This window comes from Chlamydotis macqueenii, chromosome 1, assembly GCF_036417535.1.
Source record: "Chlamydotis macqueenii isolate bChlMac1 chromosome 1, bChlMac1.mat, whole genome shotgun sequence".
Classification (NCBI taxonomy): domain Eukaryota; kingdom Metazoa; phylum Chordata; class Aves; order Otidiformes; family Otididae; genus Chlamydotis; species Chlamydotis macqueenii.
The window spans coordinates 53935262-53953790 of NC_141556.1; the positions used below are offsets into that span (position 1 = coordinate 53935262).

General features: G+C 42.9%; 1 protein-coding gene across 1 annotated transcript in view; it reads right to left on the reverse strand.

The window, feature by feature from the left end:
• GRIN2B (glutamate ionotropic receptor NMDA type subunit 2B) overlaps nucleotides 1–18529 on the reverse strand; it is a 205278-nt gene that overhangs the window by 17250 nt on the left and 169499 nt on the right. The window contains exons 5-9 of the mRNA XM_086740101.1: nucleotides 12626–12834; nucleotides 12141–12312; nucleotides 11320–11473; nucleotides 9639–9764; nucleotides 6422–6651 (exon numbers count right to left, since the gene is read on the reverse strand). Coding sequence (XP_086596227.1) covers nucleotides 6422–6651; nucleotides 9639–9764; nucleotides 11320–11473; nucleotides 12141–12312; nucleotides 12626–12834 — 891 coding nt within the window. The remainder of the gene's footprint in view (nucleotides 1–6421; nucleotides 6652–9638; nucleotides 9765–11319; nucleotides 11474–12140; nucleotides 12313–12625; nucleotides 12835–18529) is intronic.

Sequence of the window (18529 nt, forward strand, 5' to 3'; positions counted from 1 at the left end):
AAGTATATCTATGTGCTGTTGTATTTTGCTTTAATCCTGTAGATCTCATCCTCCCATCCCCTCCCCATCAGCAATTCAGGCCTGATCATTCAGATGAAGGAGGCCAGCTCTCATCTCTCAGGCTGCCAAATGCTGGTGGCAGGGCCATTGTCTTTTATTTGACTGCGGAGTGCTAAGTACATTTATGGTACTGTATAAATAATAAATAAAAATATTCATTGCTTCCCTCTCCGCTGACTTATACTGCGAGAAGCAGGACAATCCTTTGCTCCCCCCCTCCCCCTCCTTCCTTACGTAACTATCCGAAGACAGCTTTTTCCAGACTGCCAAACAGTTAGCACAGAAGCAACTAAATTTGTCCAGATCCCCCAACGGGTTAGCTCCAAGATACTGTTAAAAAGAAGATGAAAAGGAAGAGCCAGTGGTGGCTGAGGCCTGGGAAAGGCCAGGATGGTGTGGCAGAGGGAAGCAAAAGCTTCAGGCTAAGGACGGTGCCACGGCTCCGTAGCTGACATCCCTCATCCAGTGACTCCCATCAGTGCCACCAGCAAAGCCCAGCAAGGATGAATTAAACCTGCAGTCTGACTCTAACTATCCCTCTCCTTGTATCTTAACTGCTTAAGTTCCTAACTAAACTGCATTTTAACTGGCACTAATCCTGAAGAGTCCCATTACCAGTTTTTACTGCCATTAAATCCCTCCAGATCAACAGAAAAGAGAGAATCCTGAGAGACTGAGTCAAGGCTAAAGCATATCGCAGCCTCCTCGCCACCCTGCACTACGCAGTGCTAAGCTTCAAAAAAACAGGGAGAACGACAAAGAAAGTAGGACTGAAGCAGGGGGAGAAAAAGCATGCTTGAAAATCCACTGACTTTAAACATTTATAGGCTTAAAACTACTGAATCACTTTTTAGCACACAGGCAGAGAGGTTTGTTCCAAGGATCTCAGAAAGCATAAAAATTGTGCCAATCCAAAGAGCCTAGAATGACTACATCTACGACAAATGTACACCTCTACAAACGTAAAAAATCAGCTGAGATCACATTTACGTACCCAATAAATGTAAGTCACCAGTTAGAAAGATCTGTTACTAATATACAATATGCTGTAGCTATTTTAATAGCTATTTATTAGTATGAAGACTTTAGCAAAATATGGAATTGCACAGATATATACTGCACTCTATAGTGCTTGTAACTGATACTATAGTATCTGATGATTTACAAAGATGTGCAGAGAAATCATCAGACTTTAAGGCATAAAATTTCAGACTATCAGAGCTCTGAATTTTCTACACTTCACTATGAACCAATGTTTGTTATATTAAGCACTAGTTGGTACCACTAAGGTTATATATAAAGGTCATATTTAAACAGAAGACTGAACACAGTTCAACTTATTTACAGGAAGATGTCCCCCCTGAGAAGTGCTCTGGAAGGTGCATCGGACTTTACACATTTTAAAAAGGTTCTGACTTATCATAAGAGGACCGAGTTGGAAGCGAAGTGGCACGGTCTTACTTCCATCTAGCTAACTCATATCTCCACAAAGGTCTCCTGAAAATAAAAATCATACTGTTGTTGAAAGGACTGCATATTTTCTGCTTTTGGACACCACCACATAAAACTTCCCTTCCATCATGGAGAAATGTGTGAAAGTATCACAAATGTCTGTTGGTAGTAAATGCACAATCTCGTGGAAGATTTGTACTGCCCCCAAGACAATCTTCCCCTTAGAGACCTTACAAGGTACAAGACTGACTTCCACTTTTGGTCTCCTTGGAAAATTTCTAGCTGACATATATACCCACTCTTCATTTTTCCTAGACTTCTCCAAAGCAGATATTTGTTGTGCAAAAGCTGCAAGCTCAAAAAAGCATTTAACTTCAATCATGTGAATAATAGCCCATTGACTTTAATGTCACCACTCATGAGCGCAAAGTTAAGCACATGCTTAAGTGTTCTGCATATCTGGGATCCTTGTATAATTTAGATTTAATGTGCCGCAGAGTACAATGTGAGAAATACTTCATTTTACAGTTTCATAGCCAAGCATCTATTACTGCACAAATACAGCAGATCTTTTTTTTTGCAAGTTTTTCAGTGAGGCTTTCACTTTGTATTAATCTGAAATGTTTCATTCACTTCAGAATAACGTGTTGTTTTGTCTTCCAATTATCTCCTTCTGTCCCTTTCCTTTGTTACAGAAGAAAATATTTATTTCTCTTTTTTTAAAAAATGTAGGTCAATTTTATGAGTGGTGCCTTTAGAAAATGACAAGTCAAAAATACATGTTAGAAATATCAAACGAAATATTTTGTTTCAAGTATACTAAAATGAGCTAGTTTGGCAAACGTCAGAATTTCCTTCTGCTTTCTTATGCTCTCCCCAGTTTTAAATCCAAAACTTTTTTTAAAAAAAAAAAACAAATGCTTTCTATTGAAAAAAATAGCTGCATAGAAACAGGCCCTTTGTCTCAACATTTCATTAACATCTTAAAAAGCAAATAAGTCAAATACATGCCAAATTTCAGCAATCTATATTAATTTGCAGGCATGCAGAAACCCATTTCTCTCCTTTTTATGTCAATTACAAAATTACTATTTTGATACTTTATTAGCTTCTTTGGCATTTCCAACTAATTTATAGGCATGGATACTATTTTTTTTTTGTTATTAACCTACTGCATTCTAAATTATTTTATTTAAATGCCCTGCTGGCTGTCCACATTTGCTTTTATTCTGTAACTACTGTATATGAATGGAAATTACGTATAGCTATTAGATTATTTCACACATTAGATCATTTTATATAATCTTTCCTGTATTTATTCCCTTCGTTAGACTGAAATACTGCAGGCGCTTGTTTCTCTAATGTGTCTGAAGCTCTCCCGTTATTGGAAATTGGGTTATATCTCCTGATTACAGTCAGACAAAATCCAGACCCGGGAGCTGACTGCAGCATCCTGCGCCAGGCCGTCTTACCAGCAGGGCTTTCGCAGGGGGCCAGGGCCACAGCAGCCCCCCACATGGACCCCAGACAGATGCACCTCGGCAGTGCGTGCAAGGATGCTTCAGCTGGGCTCACCGGCACTGCGGCTGAGGGGCAGAGCTCTGGCTGGGGAGCTGACCTGACCAGCATGGCTCTACCCCTGCCAGGACCACATCTAGCCACTCCACCACACAAGGTGGACTGGTGGAGGTGGCGGGTGCTGATTTGGCATCTGTGCAGGAGGAGAGCAGTTTGGCACGCCGCGAGCACAGGGAGCTGGAAGGGAGATGCTGTCAGAGCATCTCTGCCTGCAGGACTCACAAGGCCAGTGCTGCTCTTGGGGAGGATCAGGTTTCCTCTCCCTCAAACTGCCCATGTCTGCCCCAGCGTTAAGAGCTGCAGCTTGGCATATCATTTAGCAGCTGCAAGGTTTGATGTGGGGGAATTAACATCTACTGTGAGGTGGGTTCCTGGTTCAGCTCTGGCACCAGTTTTGGGCTAAATGAGCACAAAGGGGTGGCACTCCGCAAAGTGAGCATCATCTGGGACAGAGAGAGAGCGGCAGGGGTCACTAAGCTCAGTACAGGGAGCCTACAGCTCCCCCTCCGTCAGTCCAACCTACTACCCTGGCACAGAGGTATCCGCTGCAGCCCAGACAGACCTGCTCAAGCATCCCACAGCACAGTGGGGACATGATGTTAGTCACTGTCTTGCATATCATTAGGAAGTAAATGCTGGGGCACAGCCAGGACGCTATCCAAGTCCTTAGACAGCTGGAGCATTTCAGCCCACTTTTCTGCGGAAGTGGCAGGTCAGCAGCCGTAGGCACCTCTTGGAGTGGCTCTTCCCAGGCAAGGCCCAAGGAAGAGGGTCCAAGGAAACCTCAGGGTGGCTGTCGCATGGTGTAGTCAGCCTGACCTTGACAAGCATTCCCCAGCCAAGCATAGTAATGGGATTTTGTGAGTGCATCTGGCTTTTTGGCTGCTGTACAGTGCCAGTGGGACACCTTCCCCAGGTACTGTCAGGCTACAAAGACATTTGCAAGCAGATTTGGGTCTAGGCAAGTGGGAACAATTTCCTGTAAAATAACTAGCCCTTTGACTGTCGGTTTGGATTACATCCTCTGCTGACTTCTTGTGCTGGACACAGCTGCCCTTGCCAGCTGATGCAGCAGGCCAGGAGGTCGATCTGCCTTACTTCTGCTGTGGACATCAGATCACACACTGGAGATAAAAGAGAATGGAAGCTTTAGTAATTCCTCTTGGCCACATGGCACTGGTCAGTGACTGCTGCCTTTGAAAGTCTGAACCAGCTAATTTAAGGAAGCAGGAAAAGGGAAGAAGTGCATACCTCCATCTCCTCTGGATGTGGCTGCACCCTGCATCCCTACCAAGCAGTACATTGAGGGAGTTCATGAATTGCAGTATGTGGGCTTTGGAAGAGGAAAAAGAGGAGATTCAGAAGACTGAATTCCTCCTAAACCAGGGCACCTTGAAGCAGCATGACAGATGCCTGATTGGCTGCTCTCAAATTCTGTAGGGCCCTCTGCACATCCAGAGAGTGGAAATCCATGGGCTCAGTAGATCAAGCTCATTCACTCACATCTCTTAGACAGAGATATTCCCACCTGTCTGTATTCTCCAGAGGCAGCAGTTGGCCTTCAGTTTTTACCAGCCAATTTTCATCTGATTCCAGATGCTCTGGCTGATCATAATTTTACCCAAATGTCATACTTGCACTAGCAGCTGTGTTTGAAGCATAGTGCAACTATCTGAGTATGTACTGTGGCCTTTCCCTTCCTCAAGAAAGAAAGCACATATGCTTTAGGATAGCAAAAGCAAACACAGGTATGCTGGCAAAGTAAAGTAGAAGAAAATGACCTTAGGTCAACAAACACAGATGGCCCTACAGTGAAATCAACTAAAATAGTTCCAGAGAGTTGTATCCAAAGGCTCTGTGAAGCTCCAGAAGTTACCGCTTTCAATTGATATTTCATGCACATATCTCTGCAGGTATGAAGAATATCTTGAAAAACATGAGAATAAAAGCGTGGCTCTCTCCATGAGCCTAGGCACAAGCTGAAACTACAGATCACACGTATGAATTATCCCGTTTAGCTTAGACAGTTGCAAACCTAATGGTGACAAACTAATTTTAACTCTGATAGGGCTGGCTGGTTTTGAACAGCATCTTTCAGTCTGATGGCCTCCACAGCTTTTAAGGAGTCTCCACAACAACCTCCACCTGGCAGAAAAGTACCCCGCTCCTCCACTCCCTCCTCAACACAACACACTGCAAATGTGGAGACAGTGTGAAACAAATTGAGGTTGAAATTAAAACAAATAACAGGAGGACTTCTGCAAGGATTATATTATTCTGCATCATATTTCATTCCAAGAAAAAAAAAACAACAAAAGAGAAAAAAAAAACTCTTAAAAATTAATCTACCACAGAAATTTCAGTCTGCTGCACAGGACACTCTATACGCAGGGGACCTGGCCACAATTTATTTCGAGATTATCACGGGGGACAGAAGGGACAGTAACTATAACCAGTCCAGCAGCAGCAAACTGACACTTGCCGTCCTCGCTGCTATCCCAAATAGCAGTGTGCGCGACTTGTTGTTATTTGGCTGCCCTACAATGGTATGACCCCTTAAGCAGCCCCAGTGATTGAGTAATAAATTCAGCACAGGCAATCGAGCCTCACAAGACTCAATTCCTTGTGAGTAACCTCGCCACAAAAAAATAAAGTAGTGTGCAAAGCTTCAGCCCCCTGTGAACCAGACAGAGCTACCCTGCATGCATGAGCAATCTCCTCAAAATCCTCAGTGTGCAGAGCGCAGCAAAAGTAAATGTTCTGCGAGAACAAACTGCAGTGCATGTAAACAAGACAGCGAAACACACTCTGAACAGGAAATGATTTCTTGTGCTAAGCTTCCAAAGGCCTTGAAAAAATGACAGTATAACTTCAAATGCAAGCAATTGTAAATCACCACAGCCACGTTGATTTACTCCCATGGGCAGAACTTGTCCCCAGAATAAACTGACAGATCATATTTGCTAGCCTAATGGCCAGCACTCCTGCACAGACCAATTATTTCATCCTGAAAAAAAACCAGGTTACAGCCATTATACACATCATCTCCAAAGCTCCTTTAATTCATTTCTTGCTGACAATCAAGGTGTGGTTTGGGATCATGCAAGAAAGCACAGTTCAGCTCTGTTTCTAATTCATTTCTAAAGTGCTTAAAACATGTAAAAGTGCAACTGAATACCAATGAAGAGCAGTTGTGCTATTTAAACCAGGGACTAAAGCTATTTGACTTTAAAAAAAAATTGAACATTTTCTCAGTAACAGCAAAGAAGAGAGAGTAGAGCAGCCTCTTCTGTGGAAAAGGCTGCTTTGGGGGTTTGGGTGGATCCATTACCTTTTTGTCGCTCAAGCCAGACACCTGGTCCACGTATTCCTCTTGGATCATGAAGGCAGCCAGGTTGGCAGTGTAACTGGCCAGAAAGATGACAGCGAAGAAGGCCCACACCGACACCATGATCTTGCTAGTGGTACCCTTGGGATTCTGCACTGGCACAGAGTTGTTGAACACCAGCCCCCACAGCAACCAGATAGCTTTGCCAATGGTGAAAGAGGGACCTCCTGGCTCTAGAGTGGTTGAGAAACATGATCCCACAGTGAGAACCTCAGAGTAAGTGGTCTGCATTTCTATTCACATACGCATCTTGAATTCAGAGTTAAGAGCAGTATCCATTCACATATGTGAGATGAGTGTCTGCAGCTGCACTCTGCTATGTTCATGACACTATATCTCAGTAAAGTGTGACCATGAAAAATGATTTTTTTTAAATAGTCGTCAGGCTTCCATATTTATTCTATCTCAAAGATTTACACTAAAACCTTATACAAGGGCCTTTTTTTTTGTATCTGATTAGAGTACCTAAAAGCTCAAACATTCCATTTTTGTTCAAGTGCTGTCACCAGAAATAGTTTGCTCAGAAAAACTCTATCTTCATTGATAGCTATTCAACAGTAATGTTGTCCTTGAACTCCTAGCATACACCTGTGCAAAACTTGGCCTTCACTGTACTTGTACAGGTGCAAGGAAGAGTACCATCTGAAATAACAGGGCTCTACAAATACCTTTGGAAGAGGGTTTCATTACCCAGTCTGTTGAAGACACACAAGCCAGGGAAGAATACAACTCCTTCTCCCCATGTTTTGTGTCTAAGGTACATAACAGTTATATGTACTCTAGTCTATCTCAGGAAAATCAGCAGCTCTGCCCTAGACACTCCAGGAGCAGATCCAGTGTTTTAAAAGCTGCTATCTTCCCCTCATATTCACTTTTCAACATGGAAGCTCACTCATACCGCAAAAGCCGTGTGTGCTCATGAAGCGCTCAGCCTGAAATCTTGTGAAATCCTGCTGGTCTCCCACCAGTCTCAGATCCCCAGCATATGCTGATTACATTAGTGGGAACCCAAACCAAAATTTGCTCAACTTGAGCACAAGAGGAGCTGTCAGTGAGACTGCAGATGCAATTACTCCAAGGTGCTTCAGACACCGAGAAGATCCTCTTAGGATGAAAGCCCTCCTGCACAGTTCAAGGGTCTGTCATTTTTCCAATGGTGCCAACCTGGCTCTGCGACCTTTTGGGTTAGCATCCCATGTTTTATCTCCTCCCTTGGGCAGGTTGACTGGTGTCTGGTGCTGCTGCCTGTGGTTAAGGCAGACTCCAGCAGAGGAACAAAAGGGAAAAAGTTTTTACGCTCCAAACCCTTGAGCAGGGAATAGCATGGATCATCTGAAAGCATTGTGTTACTCAAAATACAACTGAAAGGTGCAAGGGGCTCATTTTGAACCTTTGGAACTGCACACCATGTTCAAAACAGAATCATCACCTGGCAAAACTGGAGCCTATAGATGCCAGGGAGACAAAGCTGGTATAAGAAAAGTGGTTTGGCAGTCCTTGTCTTTTTACATGCTGGAGTGGTACCTTTATATCCCTCTCTACCTAATGAGCCCTAAGACATATGGGTATAAGTCTTGCAAATCATCAGTGGGAACTGTAAGGTGTAAAGAAATCTTGAGAAGTTCCCTCCTCTCCCCACTGATCACCCTATGTGCTTTCACAGTTACTTTGTCAGCTACAAACTAAGACAGCAATGGGAGCCTCCAGTCCAAACCAGGGATCCAGAATCCTTCTGAGTTCTCCAACTTTGAGTGACACAACAACAACTCAACATCATTTAGGGGCTAGATTAGGGCATGACCACCTGATCCTGGAGAGAAAATCTTGGTGTCCGTAAAGAGAAAACGCAGGTGTGGGAGGCAGGGTTATACTGTCACAGACTAGTTCAAATGCAGTCAAAGTAGCATTAGCCAGAGTGTTCATTATCAAACAAGCATTGCAATCTCTGCAGCCGATTTCTACATCTTCACATTACATCTGTCAGGGATAATATCTGCCTGATCATGCAGTACTGTTCATAATTACTCAGAAATATTGATACTTGCAGCTGCAGTTCAGCTAACTTAATAACTGCACAACTGCACACTTGTACTAAGAACTGCTTCCAGTTCCACATCTGTATTAATATGTCTACGGGGACTCACAGATTTAACAGTATTTACTTGTGTCCAAAGATCCATGTGGTTACAACCAGTTGCCATAAAGGCCCTCCACAGCTCCTCCACAGTATTAAGAGAGTTCTCCACTTCCCCATATATGTGGTTCTGCCTGCATTCTCATTAACACTTTTTTTCCCACTTCTCTCTAATTTGATGGCATAAATTCACCCAAAGCATTAGATTTGGGAGCAAAGGAGTGCATTTTCCAATAACTGTCTCTCTCTCAGTATTTTGAACAAACCAATAAACCTAGAAAGTTTTGAAGGGCTAATTCATCAGAGGGTGAAGATATGGAGATGACAGAAGGCTCAACTTGCTAATTGTCTTTGTGCCAATAGGGCAAAGAAAGCTGTCTCTTAGGCTGTCTGTCCATCCTCTCTTTAACTCATCAGACTGTCTTCTGAAAATCAGAACCACAGAGATGGGTCACTCACTTGTTCCCATCTTTCCGGCTGTCCTTGCAAAATAATCCATCACCCACTCTCAGGAAAATGAGCTTCCCACTTTCTCAGTTTGCCTTAGCAGGTCAGAGAGCCAAGGATGGGAGGGACACTCCCAGGTGACAGATGTGCAGTCTGGAGGACGTAGCACTATGCTGGGAAGCCAGCAGAGCAGCTTGCTCTCTGTGGAGATGTAGCACTGAAGGATGGATTGAGAGCGCTGAGTCCTCTGATTGCCTCAGATAGCGCAGCACCATAGGCATTTCCAGCGCCAGCTACCAGGATCCATTTCCCCTCAATGAGAAATGAGTTGGAGCTGGTGCATACTTTAGAGATGAAAGGCAACACAGCTCCATTTCCCGAGCCAAGCAAATTATCCATTATACACATATGCTCTCTTCAGAGCCTTTTTTTTCCACCTCCATCCCTTCCCTCTTTAGACCAAATGCACAGCTCAGAGCAGGATAGATATGTATCTTGTTCAAGGCAAAGGAAACACCCGGACAAAGGAGCTGGGATTGGAAGTGAGAGAGGATCATGGCAAGGAGGGACTCCTCTTACCTCTGCCATCAGCAAGGCACCGATTATAGCCCACAGGGCTGAAGTACTCAAAGACGAAGACAGCCACCGCAGAGATGATAAGCAGCATCACAAACATCATCACCCATACATCAGCACTGAAAGGCTCTGAAGAGGAAGAGAAAACCATAGTGAAAAATCTGATACACTACCTCACTCCTCCCTCACCTCCTTTGCTCTCCAGAGCATCCCAGTGAGAGTGTGGGGTAAACTCAGCTGAGGAAAAACAGAAGGTACAATAAAGCCTTTGATCTGAGTGTGAAAAAAATTATTGAATTGGGAGAAGTGTAGTTTTTGTCTCTGTAATGACTGCATTCCTTCTTACTGTTCCACTTGTGACACGTGGCTCCATCTGGAACTAAAAGCAGCCATTGTGGTATGCATTGATAAAATAAAACGCATTGATAAAAGACTGTTCCCAGGAAGTCCTTCAGCACCATCTGGAGAGAGTCGGGGAAAGCAAACAGAACTGGCAGAGCTTCAGACAAGCATCCAACTTTCAAGATGCTACCGAGCCAAAGAGCATCTCCAAATTTCTGAATTTCAGCCATAATGATAGTAGTTTTCCAGCTACTCCATTCCTTGTTCAATGGGAACACTGGCTAGAAACTGGCAATATTAGCATTCATATTCTGCAAGTGTTTGAACTCCGCCAGGTTTTCTCCTTCTCCAAGCCTGAACAGATCAAGATGGAACTGAAGCAGATCAAAGAAATTTACAACTTTGCTCCAAACTATAACCAATATTGCAACCTCAGTTAAATTATAATTTAAAATTTTGGAGTTAACCTTATAATTGCTTTTACATACCCAAGCAATATTGGTGGGCTTCCCTAAAGGCAAAAACTCCTGAAGAGTGAATAGTCATAAAACTCCTGCTTAAAGAGGTTTGGAAAAACTTCTTTACCCATATAAAGTTATTTCTGTTTGTAAATGTTCTTAGAATGCTGACAGAGAGCAGACAGTAATTATGTAACTCATATACTGTGTTTGCTGCATCATAAAGCACTTTATAAAGCCAAATATTAGATACTAGGAAGGCATGGATGTCTTGGGCACAAGCAGTATCATTTCTGCATTCTCTGATCACCCTCCACCAGCAAAGGACATTAGAAATCACTTTATTGGAAGATACTGTGTCAGCACAGAACTGATGACCCAAGTCTTCTTGAAAAGCTCTACTGGATCTCTAACTTCTACCAGTTGCTCTGTCAAGGGAGGGTCAAGTTAATACCTTCTTTACAAATAATGTCTCTCGAAGTGCAACAATTTATTGCTAATTGTTATCACTAAGTACTACGGCATACCAGCCATAAGGCTTGAATCCATATTCTTCTGGCTTACACTCCTTGAACATACTATTAGTTGAATCACTGGGAAACCACATGCTGCAGAGTGGGTGATAGCTCTGAGTGAGTCCATTCTTTGCTGAGATCAGACATACAATTGCTGAGAAATGCTTTGGAACTCCTAGGCAGTGCCTGTTTGCATTTGCCTGGATTTTGCTTGCTTGGGATTTAGAACTAAAACATCACAGTTTATTTTTATATACCTGTCCCACAGGTACTCCCAAAAAGGGAGTTTCAGCCTAAGAAACACAAGCAACCTTCACCTAATTTTTGATGAACACTGGGTGAAGTTTTAATTTTAGATTAAAATGATACCTAAGAAGGCAGAAGGTGAGACAGTTCCATTGCTACGTGACACCATGACGCTGATTCCTGTCTCAATGAAGGGCACAGAGAAATCCACCACTTCTGAGCGCTCCTCATTAATGGTGAGGGATCCCACAGCCATATAGGCCCGTTTAGTGACAACCTGGAGGAAGGAAAGGAAAAGATTACACACAGATTCGAGGCACCTCACAAGTACCACAGTCAAGACCCTTCTAACCTTCCTGCCTTTTCATAGTCCTTTCACTCCTATAATCCCATTCCCTATAGTTTTGCTGTCATTTCTCCTTTCTAATCTTCCATGAGGACATCTTCTTCTTTCAGGAAAACTATAGACATTAATCTTCCCCTCAAAGCTGGTATGTGTATGAAAAATAAATCCGTAGAGGTCTTAGGATAAACACATCATCCACTGAGAAGATGTCTTATCTCATTTTTCTGTCCTTGCTTTCTCCTCCTTCTAACGCTGCAAAGTCTTATTTCATTATTTATGCACCTTATATATGATCTAAGTGTAATCTAGGTTGCAGCCTCTCTGGTGCATGGATATCACCCTCTTTCTTTGTCTGTGAAGGCCAAATTTGTGACACTATAGAGAATAATGATTAATCGTCAAACAGGAAAAATAGTTACGGTTAGTGTCAGAGCAGATTAATTCACCCAGTGCCTAGAAAAGATCCAGGCTAATCATTTCTATAGAGTCATCTCTGTCCCTTCCCCAGAAGAGGATCCAACAATGATGGGAGAACAGGCTTGACCCATGTCACCCAGCCCACGGATGAAGCCCACCATGCCCTCCCTTTGCTGCTGACCTCTCCAATCATTCCATTCCATGTCCCATTGATCTTTTTCCCATGCTTGCCATTAGTCACCAAGTAGAGGTCATAGGTGAACTTGACAGACTTTGAGATTTTCTTGAGGATGTCAATGCAGAACCCCTTGCAACATTTCTTCATGTAATCTGGCTCCTCATCAGTTTTGTTCCTGAACCGTCACAACAATAATGGGTTAAAAGGCTGGGGAAAACTCCCTTAATTCCCTTCTGTTGTCAGCATGCACTCCCCCTCCCACACATGAAGAATTTCACTTGTGCTATCTGTAGTGGAGGGTGAAGGGACATACTACAATGATTTGTCCAATGCGGCCAGTCATAAATGGACACAGACCAGGCTGCGCAAACAGAGGTGATTTTTCTAAAAAGGATTATCAAGATATGACAGTGTTGGCCCAATAGACTCTCTACATTCTGCTGAGACGAGAGAGCTCAATATGAGGAGAAAAACTCAGGGGTGCATACTCAGTCACTATGCGTTTTTGGCAAGGGACCGTATTCCTCATGCAGGTGCCACTTAGGGGGTCCACATTCTCCACAATGACGAACGGTGCCTCTTCCAAGGTCACAATACTCAAGTGATCGTCCTCACGTTCCTCAGAGTCGGGATACAGCTCAAAGCGGGGCCACACGTAATACTTCATCTGCAACTTTTTTTCCTTCCATTTCCCCACCTGTGAAGACAGAAATCATAGAAGATGATAGACTTCTAGCTGACCCATTCCTCTGCATCAACCATGGCTCCTGCAGGCCTCACCAGGAGAATCACTCTGGAATACCCAATCTCACAGCTCATGTAAGATGAGGACATTTCTAGGGAGAAGGCTCCAAGCAAGTGGGTACAAATCAGGGGTAAGAATGATGTCTGAGTTGTCTCATCTCTCTGATGGTCACACCGTCTGGTACAGAGAGTGGATGACCAAGGGTATACCATGACCATGGTCAAACAGACATTGTCTTTCAACTTTCTCAACAAAACAACAGCAACAGAGCTTGTTGACTTCAGCCTACTAACCACAACAAAAATGAGGGGTTTTTTCTTGCTTAAAAAAAAGAGAAGTACATACAAGTTCTGAAATAAAATATACTTTTGAAACAGATAAATTGAAATACTTCACTTGAAAGAGTCAAAACAGAGATTATTTACTTTTTCAAAAATTTGTCTTCATTTGTTTTCAATGAAATTCATCAAATAAATTAATTAATTTTAACTGAAGTTGATTTTGTCCAGAAATAGCTCCTTCTTCTGGAAAAAGGTTGCCCATTCCTAGTCAGGATTGAGTTCTTCCAAGAGATAGGCAACTGAAGAGGGAGATGTTCTGCATTTTCAAGAGTGTCTTTGCAGGAGAAGAACATAGACAGAGATTCTTGCCAACAGTAGTTCTCACTACGCCACAGTAAGGGCTTACTGAAATACCTGCTCTTGTCCTTACACAGTGACTCAGTTACACTCCTTAGCTGGAAACAAGGAATTACTGTTTCTAATATATGAAAAATAAAATCAAAGAGCATCTATGATTTTTTAATCTTCCTATTTTTCCAAAAGCATGTATTGCAATTTTCTCTCTTTCCATTTTCCGTTTCTTGAGCAAACAGATCATATCTTCAGTGGTCAGAAAAGGGTTGTGGAACCCAATTGCCTTATACCTACTGCCACAAATAAGAGTTGTTTTGAAACCACTCAGGTCCCTGAAGATATAATACGTACAGCACACCCACTGCCCATGGTAAAACATTCCTTGCAAAAATTCCAGGAAAAGAAGAAAACCTGAACATCAACTATACTTTCAACTAGCAAAGTCTTGCCTTTTTTCTCAATTTTCCCCCATGATGGTTGGCACTAATTAGCACCTTGGCTGGCAGCTGAAGCTGAGAGGGCAAGAGACTAACTGGGCTTTAGAAGGAACTTCCCTGCACAATCCTCAAAGAAAGCCCTCCAGGCCAGGGCTGAGACATGTTGACTTGATGGCAGAGGCAGTTGGGTGTGTGGGAAGCTTGCACGACTGCATTTAGCAGTGTACCTGCTTGGAGGGTAAACAGAAAAGCTTAATTCCACTGCAATCCAACACCACCTCCCACCACCCCCAAATTTCAGTCATTTATTTATTTAAATGACAGGATGGGAGGGAGAAGCACTTATTAGAGGCTCATTAGGTGTCAGCGGTTATTCTGTGAAACTCAAAGCCCAGCTGGGGTTTGGCATTTGAAAGCAGCTAGAATTCACATAAAACACTTGTCACCTTGAAAACAAACAACCGCTTCATCTGGCCATGAAAGTAAAATCCACTCTGGGGGCTTGTGGAGGGAGAAGAAAGGCGAAAGAAATCACCTGCAGACAGCAGCGTCCCCATCAATCCCTGCAGCTTGAACACAGCACCCCAGTGAGCGCAAGGCAGCGGGTTTTGTCAGGAGAGGATGAAATGGCCAGGCAGGTGGTCCTACCTTCCCAAGGGCCCTTACAACCAGCAGTTGGTAAAAAATGGCAAGGAGAGCTTGCCCCTAGTGTTCCCTCTATCCCTGGAGTCACGCTGCTTGGACCAGCAAGCAGGGTACGCAGCTATTTTTCTTCTTCCCTCTTTTTTTTTTTTTTTTTTTTTTTGTTACTTGACTGAGCAAAGGGGAGTTGTTTTAATTTTTAAATACACTTTGAGCAGCAGGTGAAAACTGGCAGATTGGGAGCCCCAGGAATTGGTGGCCCCTTTTATCCACGAAAGACAGGTAGTGTTGTCTAGGGCAGCAGATGGTCTGTACTCATACTAATATCTAAGCCTGGAAGGGGAGAGTGCATTTCTGAGGGAATAAAGAGCATATACTCACATGCTTACTGAGGGTTTGCTCAGCCCTGGACTGCCCACTCACTGACCAAGCAGGTCAATTTACCGTCATCTGAGCCAGAGACTTCCGCAGTGCAACTTTAGCCCTGAAGTAACTGAGGCCAAATCCCCAAAACCAGTTCGGTGAAGCCACCAGACAAGTAGAATAACTGTACACACAGGGCTCAGTAGGGACCAGTGATTAAGATGCTGCACAGAACAGCCCAGACTTCAGCTCAGTAACATTAACTTATCATAGAAATAAGTGGTTGATGAAAGAGACATCTTGCACTATCTCAGTAGCACTTAGATATCACAGTAATAGGCATGATATAAACTCCTAAGTGATAAATTAGATCAGATAGGCAAACCCAACTTGTAATTACCCAGAAGTTCTCTGGGACAGAAAAGGGAGTTCACAAGGCTGTGTGCCAGGCACGTTTCACAGTGTTATAGTACATGGACAACATTATGAAATTAGGATAACAATGACAGTCTTGCCACAGCCTCCTGAGCACTGAAGCACCTAACCTGGAAAAACAGTAGTACACACCCTTTTCTTATTATCCCAACAAAATCATTCTAAATTGTCCAAAAAGGAGGAAAAACACAATGTAAGGGAATGTTCTGACCTAAATTTTCAAAGTAACTATGGAGTATCTCAAGAATACATGCAAATATTACTTTTCATTGCTAACCCGAAGAATCAGTCGTGCCCTATACCTGCAGACACGTACTGATGTTAATAAGCAAAGTCCAAAAAGCTTTCTGAATTAAGATGCAGTTGATTTCTTTACATGCTCATGCATGCAAGGGTCAAATGTGTATGCATGTAGTTAAAGAAGAGAGGGCTTAAGCAACACGTGGGCAAGGACAATGAGGATAATAAGAAACACCACATGTTCAGAGGATGGAGACAATGCAAGAGAAAGAAAATACAAATGTGCATCGTATGCTAGATCATCTGCCATGAGAGGGAAGGAGCAATTCACTGTGGGGACAGAGGTCAGCCACAACAGAATTAAATGTCACAGACTTGTCCATGTAATGATGCCTACTCTTAAAGAATATAACCTGCCAAGCTGTGCAGAGCAGAGCAAGGCACTTCTGAAGTCTCAGGGTATTTGGTATTAACAGCTTGTGAACGGTTATTACTTAGGTTTTGCTCAGTGCTTGCCTCAGCAAAAAGAGGAAAATAAACCATCCCAGGCATCCTACATATTTGTCACCCTGCAATTTCAAGACCCACTGGGCGTTCTCCGATCAGAGTCTAGTCATCCAAACTCCCATGAGGAGCCCTGCAGGGTCATAGAATCAGCAAAAGTAGGGATGCAAGGGATCTTTAAAACCCCCTTTCTAATCTTATTCTCCAACCCCTAGGTATGTTCCTGTATGCCACGGCAGGGGTCCAAAGAGCCAGAACTTCACCTTTACATCCCCTTGCTCTTGTCTGTACCACATCTGATCTTATAAAGAAAGGAAAGTTGCTTTGGCTTTGGGATTAATTTGGGGCTGTTGAGGGAGGGGAACAGCTAACTTTTACCTTAAATCTAAGTTCCTACTTTGGATAACAAGCTGTTGGAAGTGGAAGTCCAACACATTTGCAAAGAAAGAAAGAAAGTCAACAAAAAGTCAATCATCTATGCTATTGGTTCACCTAAGTATATAAGCTATCCCACGCAGACAAAAGGTAAGATTGCCTATGCAAGAGGAAAATAAGTAAGAGCCTTCAAAAGCCTTCCAGCAGGCTGGCAAATTGCCTTAACCGCGGTATAATGCAGCCAGAATAAAAGTGTTCTGCAGTATGTTAATGTGCATCTTTAACGAAAGGTGTATCATATTAGTTCCCTGAAACTAATTCTTAACAGAGTCTTTTCACTCCTCCCAAGGGAAGCTAAGGCTTGTAACAGCTATTTGTGGCAGATGTTTGTATAACCTGTCCTTATACGGACAAAGAGACCACAGTCTCCGTGGGCAGTCTATTCCAGTGCTTAACTATCCTTCCCATTAAAAAGAGTTTTTTCCCTGATGTCTAACCTAAATCTTCTTGCTGCAATTTATACCAGGAGGGTACATTTTCTTAGTCTTCTACATGTGCTCTTTTCAGTGTTATCAGGTCAATAAGATATTTATAACACAGAGGAGTTGGTAGTCTCATTCAGTGGATATCTTATATGCTACATTGGAAAAAGCAATCACCTGTTCAAATGACCAGTGCCCAGTCTCATCATTTACAAAATCCTTACCCAGATGGGTAGTATGCACAAGTACAAGCTACTCACATGAACTTCCAAAACTGTCTGTTCCAGCCAGGACAGAAGACAATCTCCGAACTCCTCCTAGTATGCCAAGACAAGACTCTAAAACACAGGAGCCTCTGAAGAAACCTCTAATTAATGTCAACAGATGGAAAAATAAAACCTCCTAGAAATCTGGCTTTCAAGGACTAGGCAGCAGAATATAATTCTGGATAAAACCAGAAGTATTCAGATACATTTCTTAGGCAAGATGCCCAGAGGCATTGCATTTGTATTTGAGGTGAAAGTTCAGGGAAAAGCCTGAACCTTCAGGTGCTTGTTTTTCACCAGGCTGCGGAAGAACTATGTCTTGGAAAAGTCTTTGTCTTTTTATTTCATTCAGGCTCCCATTTGTACTGTGCCTTACACCACCCTCTTTTCGTTTATCACCTTCTCTCACTTCCTGCCACTCCTGGTCTAGAAGAAATACAAAAGGTACAAAAGGGATTTGGTTTCAGTTACAGAACAAAAGAAAGACCATTACAAACTCACTTAGGACTTGAACTGCTTTCTGCATTTCCCCAAAAGTTAAATGTTTCCTCTCTTATTATGTTTTGCTGTTATTTTTTCTCAGGAGCTGAGGGGCTTGTTCATTCCAGTGGGGAAGCACTAAGGCCACAACACGGGGCATGGATTAGAGGGCAGAAATTCCCTGTTCCAACAAGGACCTCTGGAATCTGATCAGTATCCTTGTGCCTCCACTCCACATTGTGTAAAATGGAAATAATGGTATGTTTTCAGCTCTGGGGTGCACTGGGTAGATAAATAGAGAAAAGGCCATGAGGGTCACAAACAGTATGGAAATGAGACACACACATGTGTCTAAAGCCGGGTGAGGGAACATACACAGCATATGTCTGTGAATGGTGTAAATGTGAAAACTTCCTATCTTTTATCTTTGCTGCCAGACAGTTAACTGGAAAAAGGTTACGTAACTTTTACACCTGGTTTTAATACATGAAAAAGAGAAGATCAAATATAGAAAAGGTAGAGGTAGGATGTTGGACAGCAGGCAGAAAATAGCAGTGTTATTGGTAATACAGCTGATGGAAATGCGTACCTAACCCCTCTGGGAAGCAGGGAGAGTTCAGGGAGAACTAAGAGTCTTGTCAGTACAATTCGTACAGATCCTGAATGAGGACATGGGAAAACCAGAACAACTGGGCAGGAACTGAAAATGGCTACTGTAGGAATAGCAGAAGCACCATAGAAACAGCAATTATAACTAGGACACGGTCAATGGAAGGATGAACTGCTTA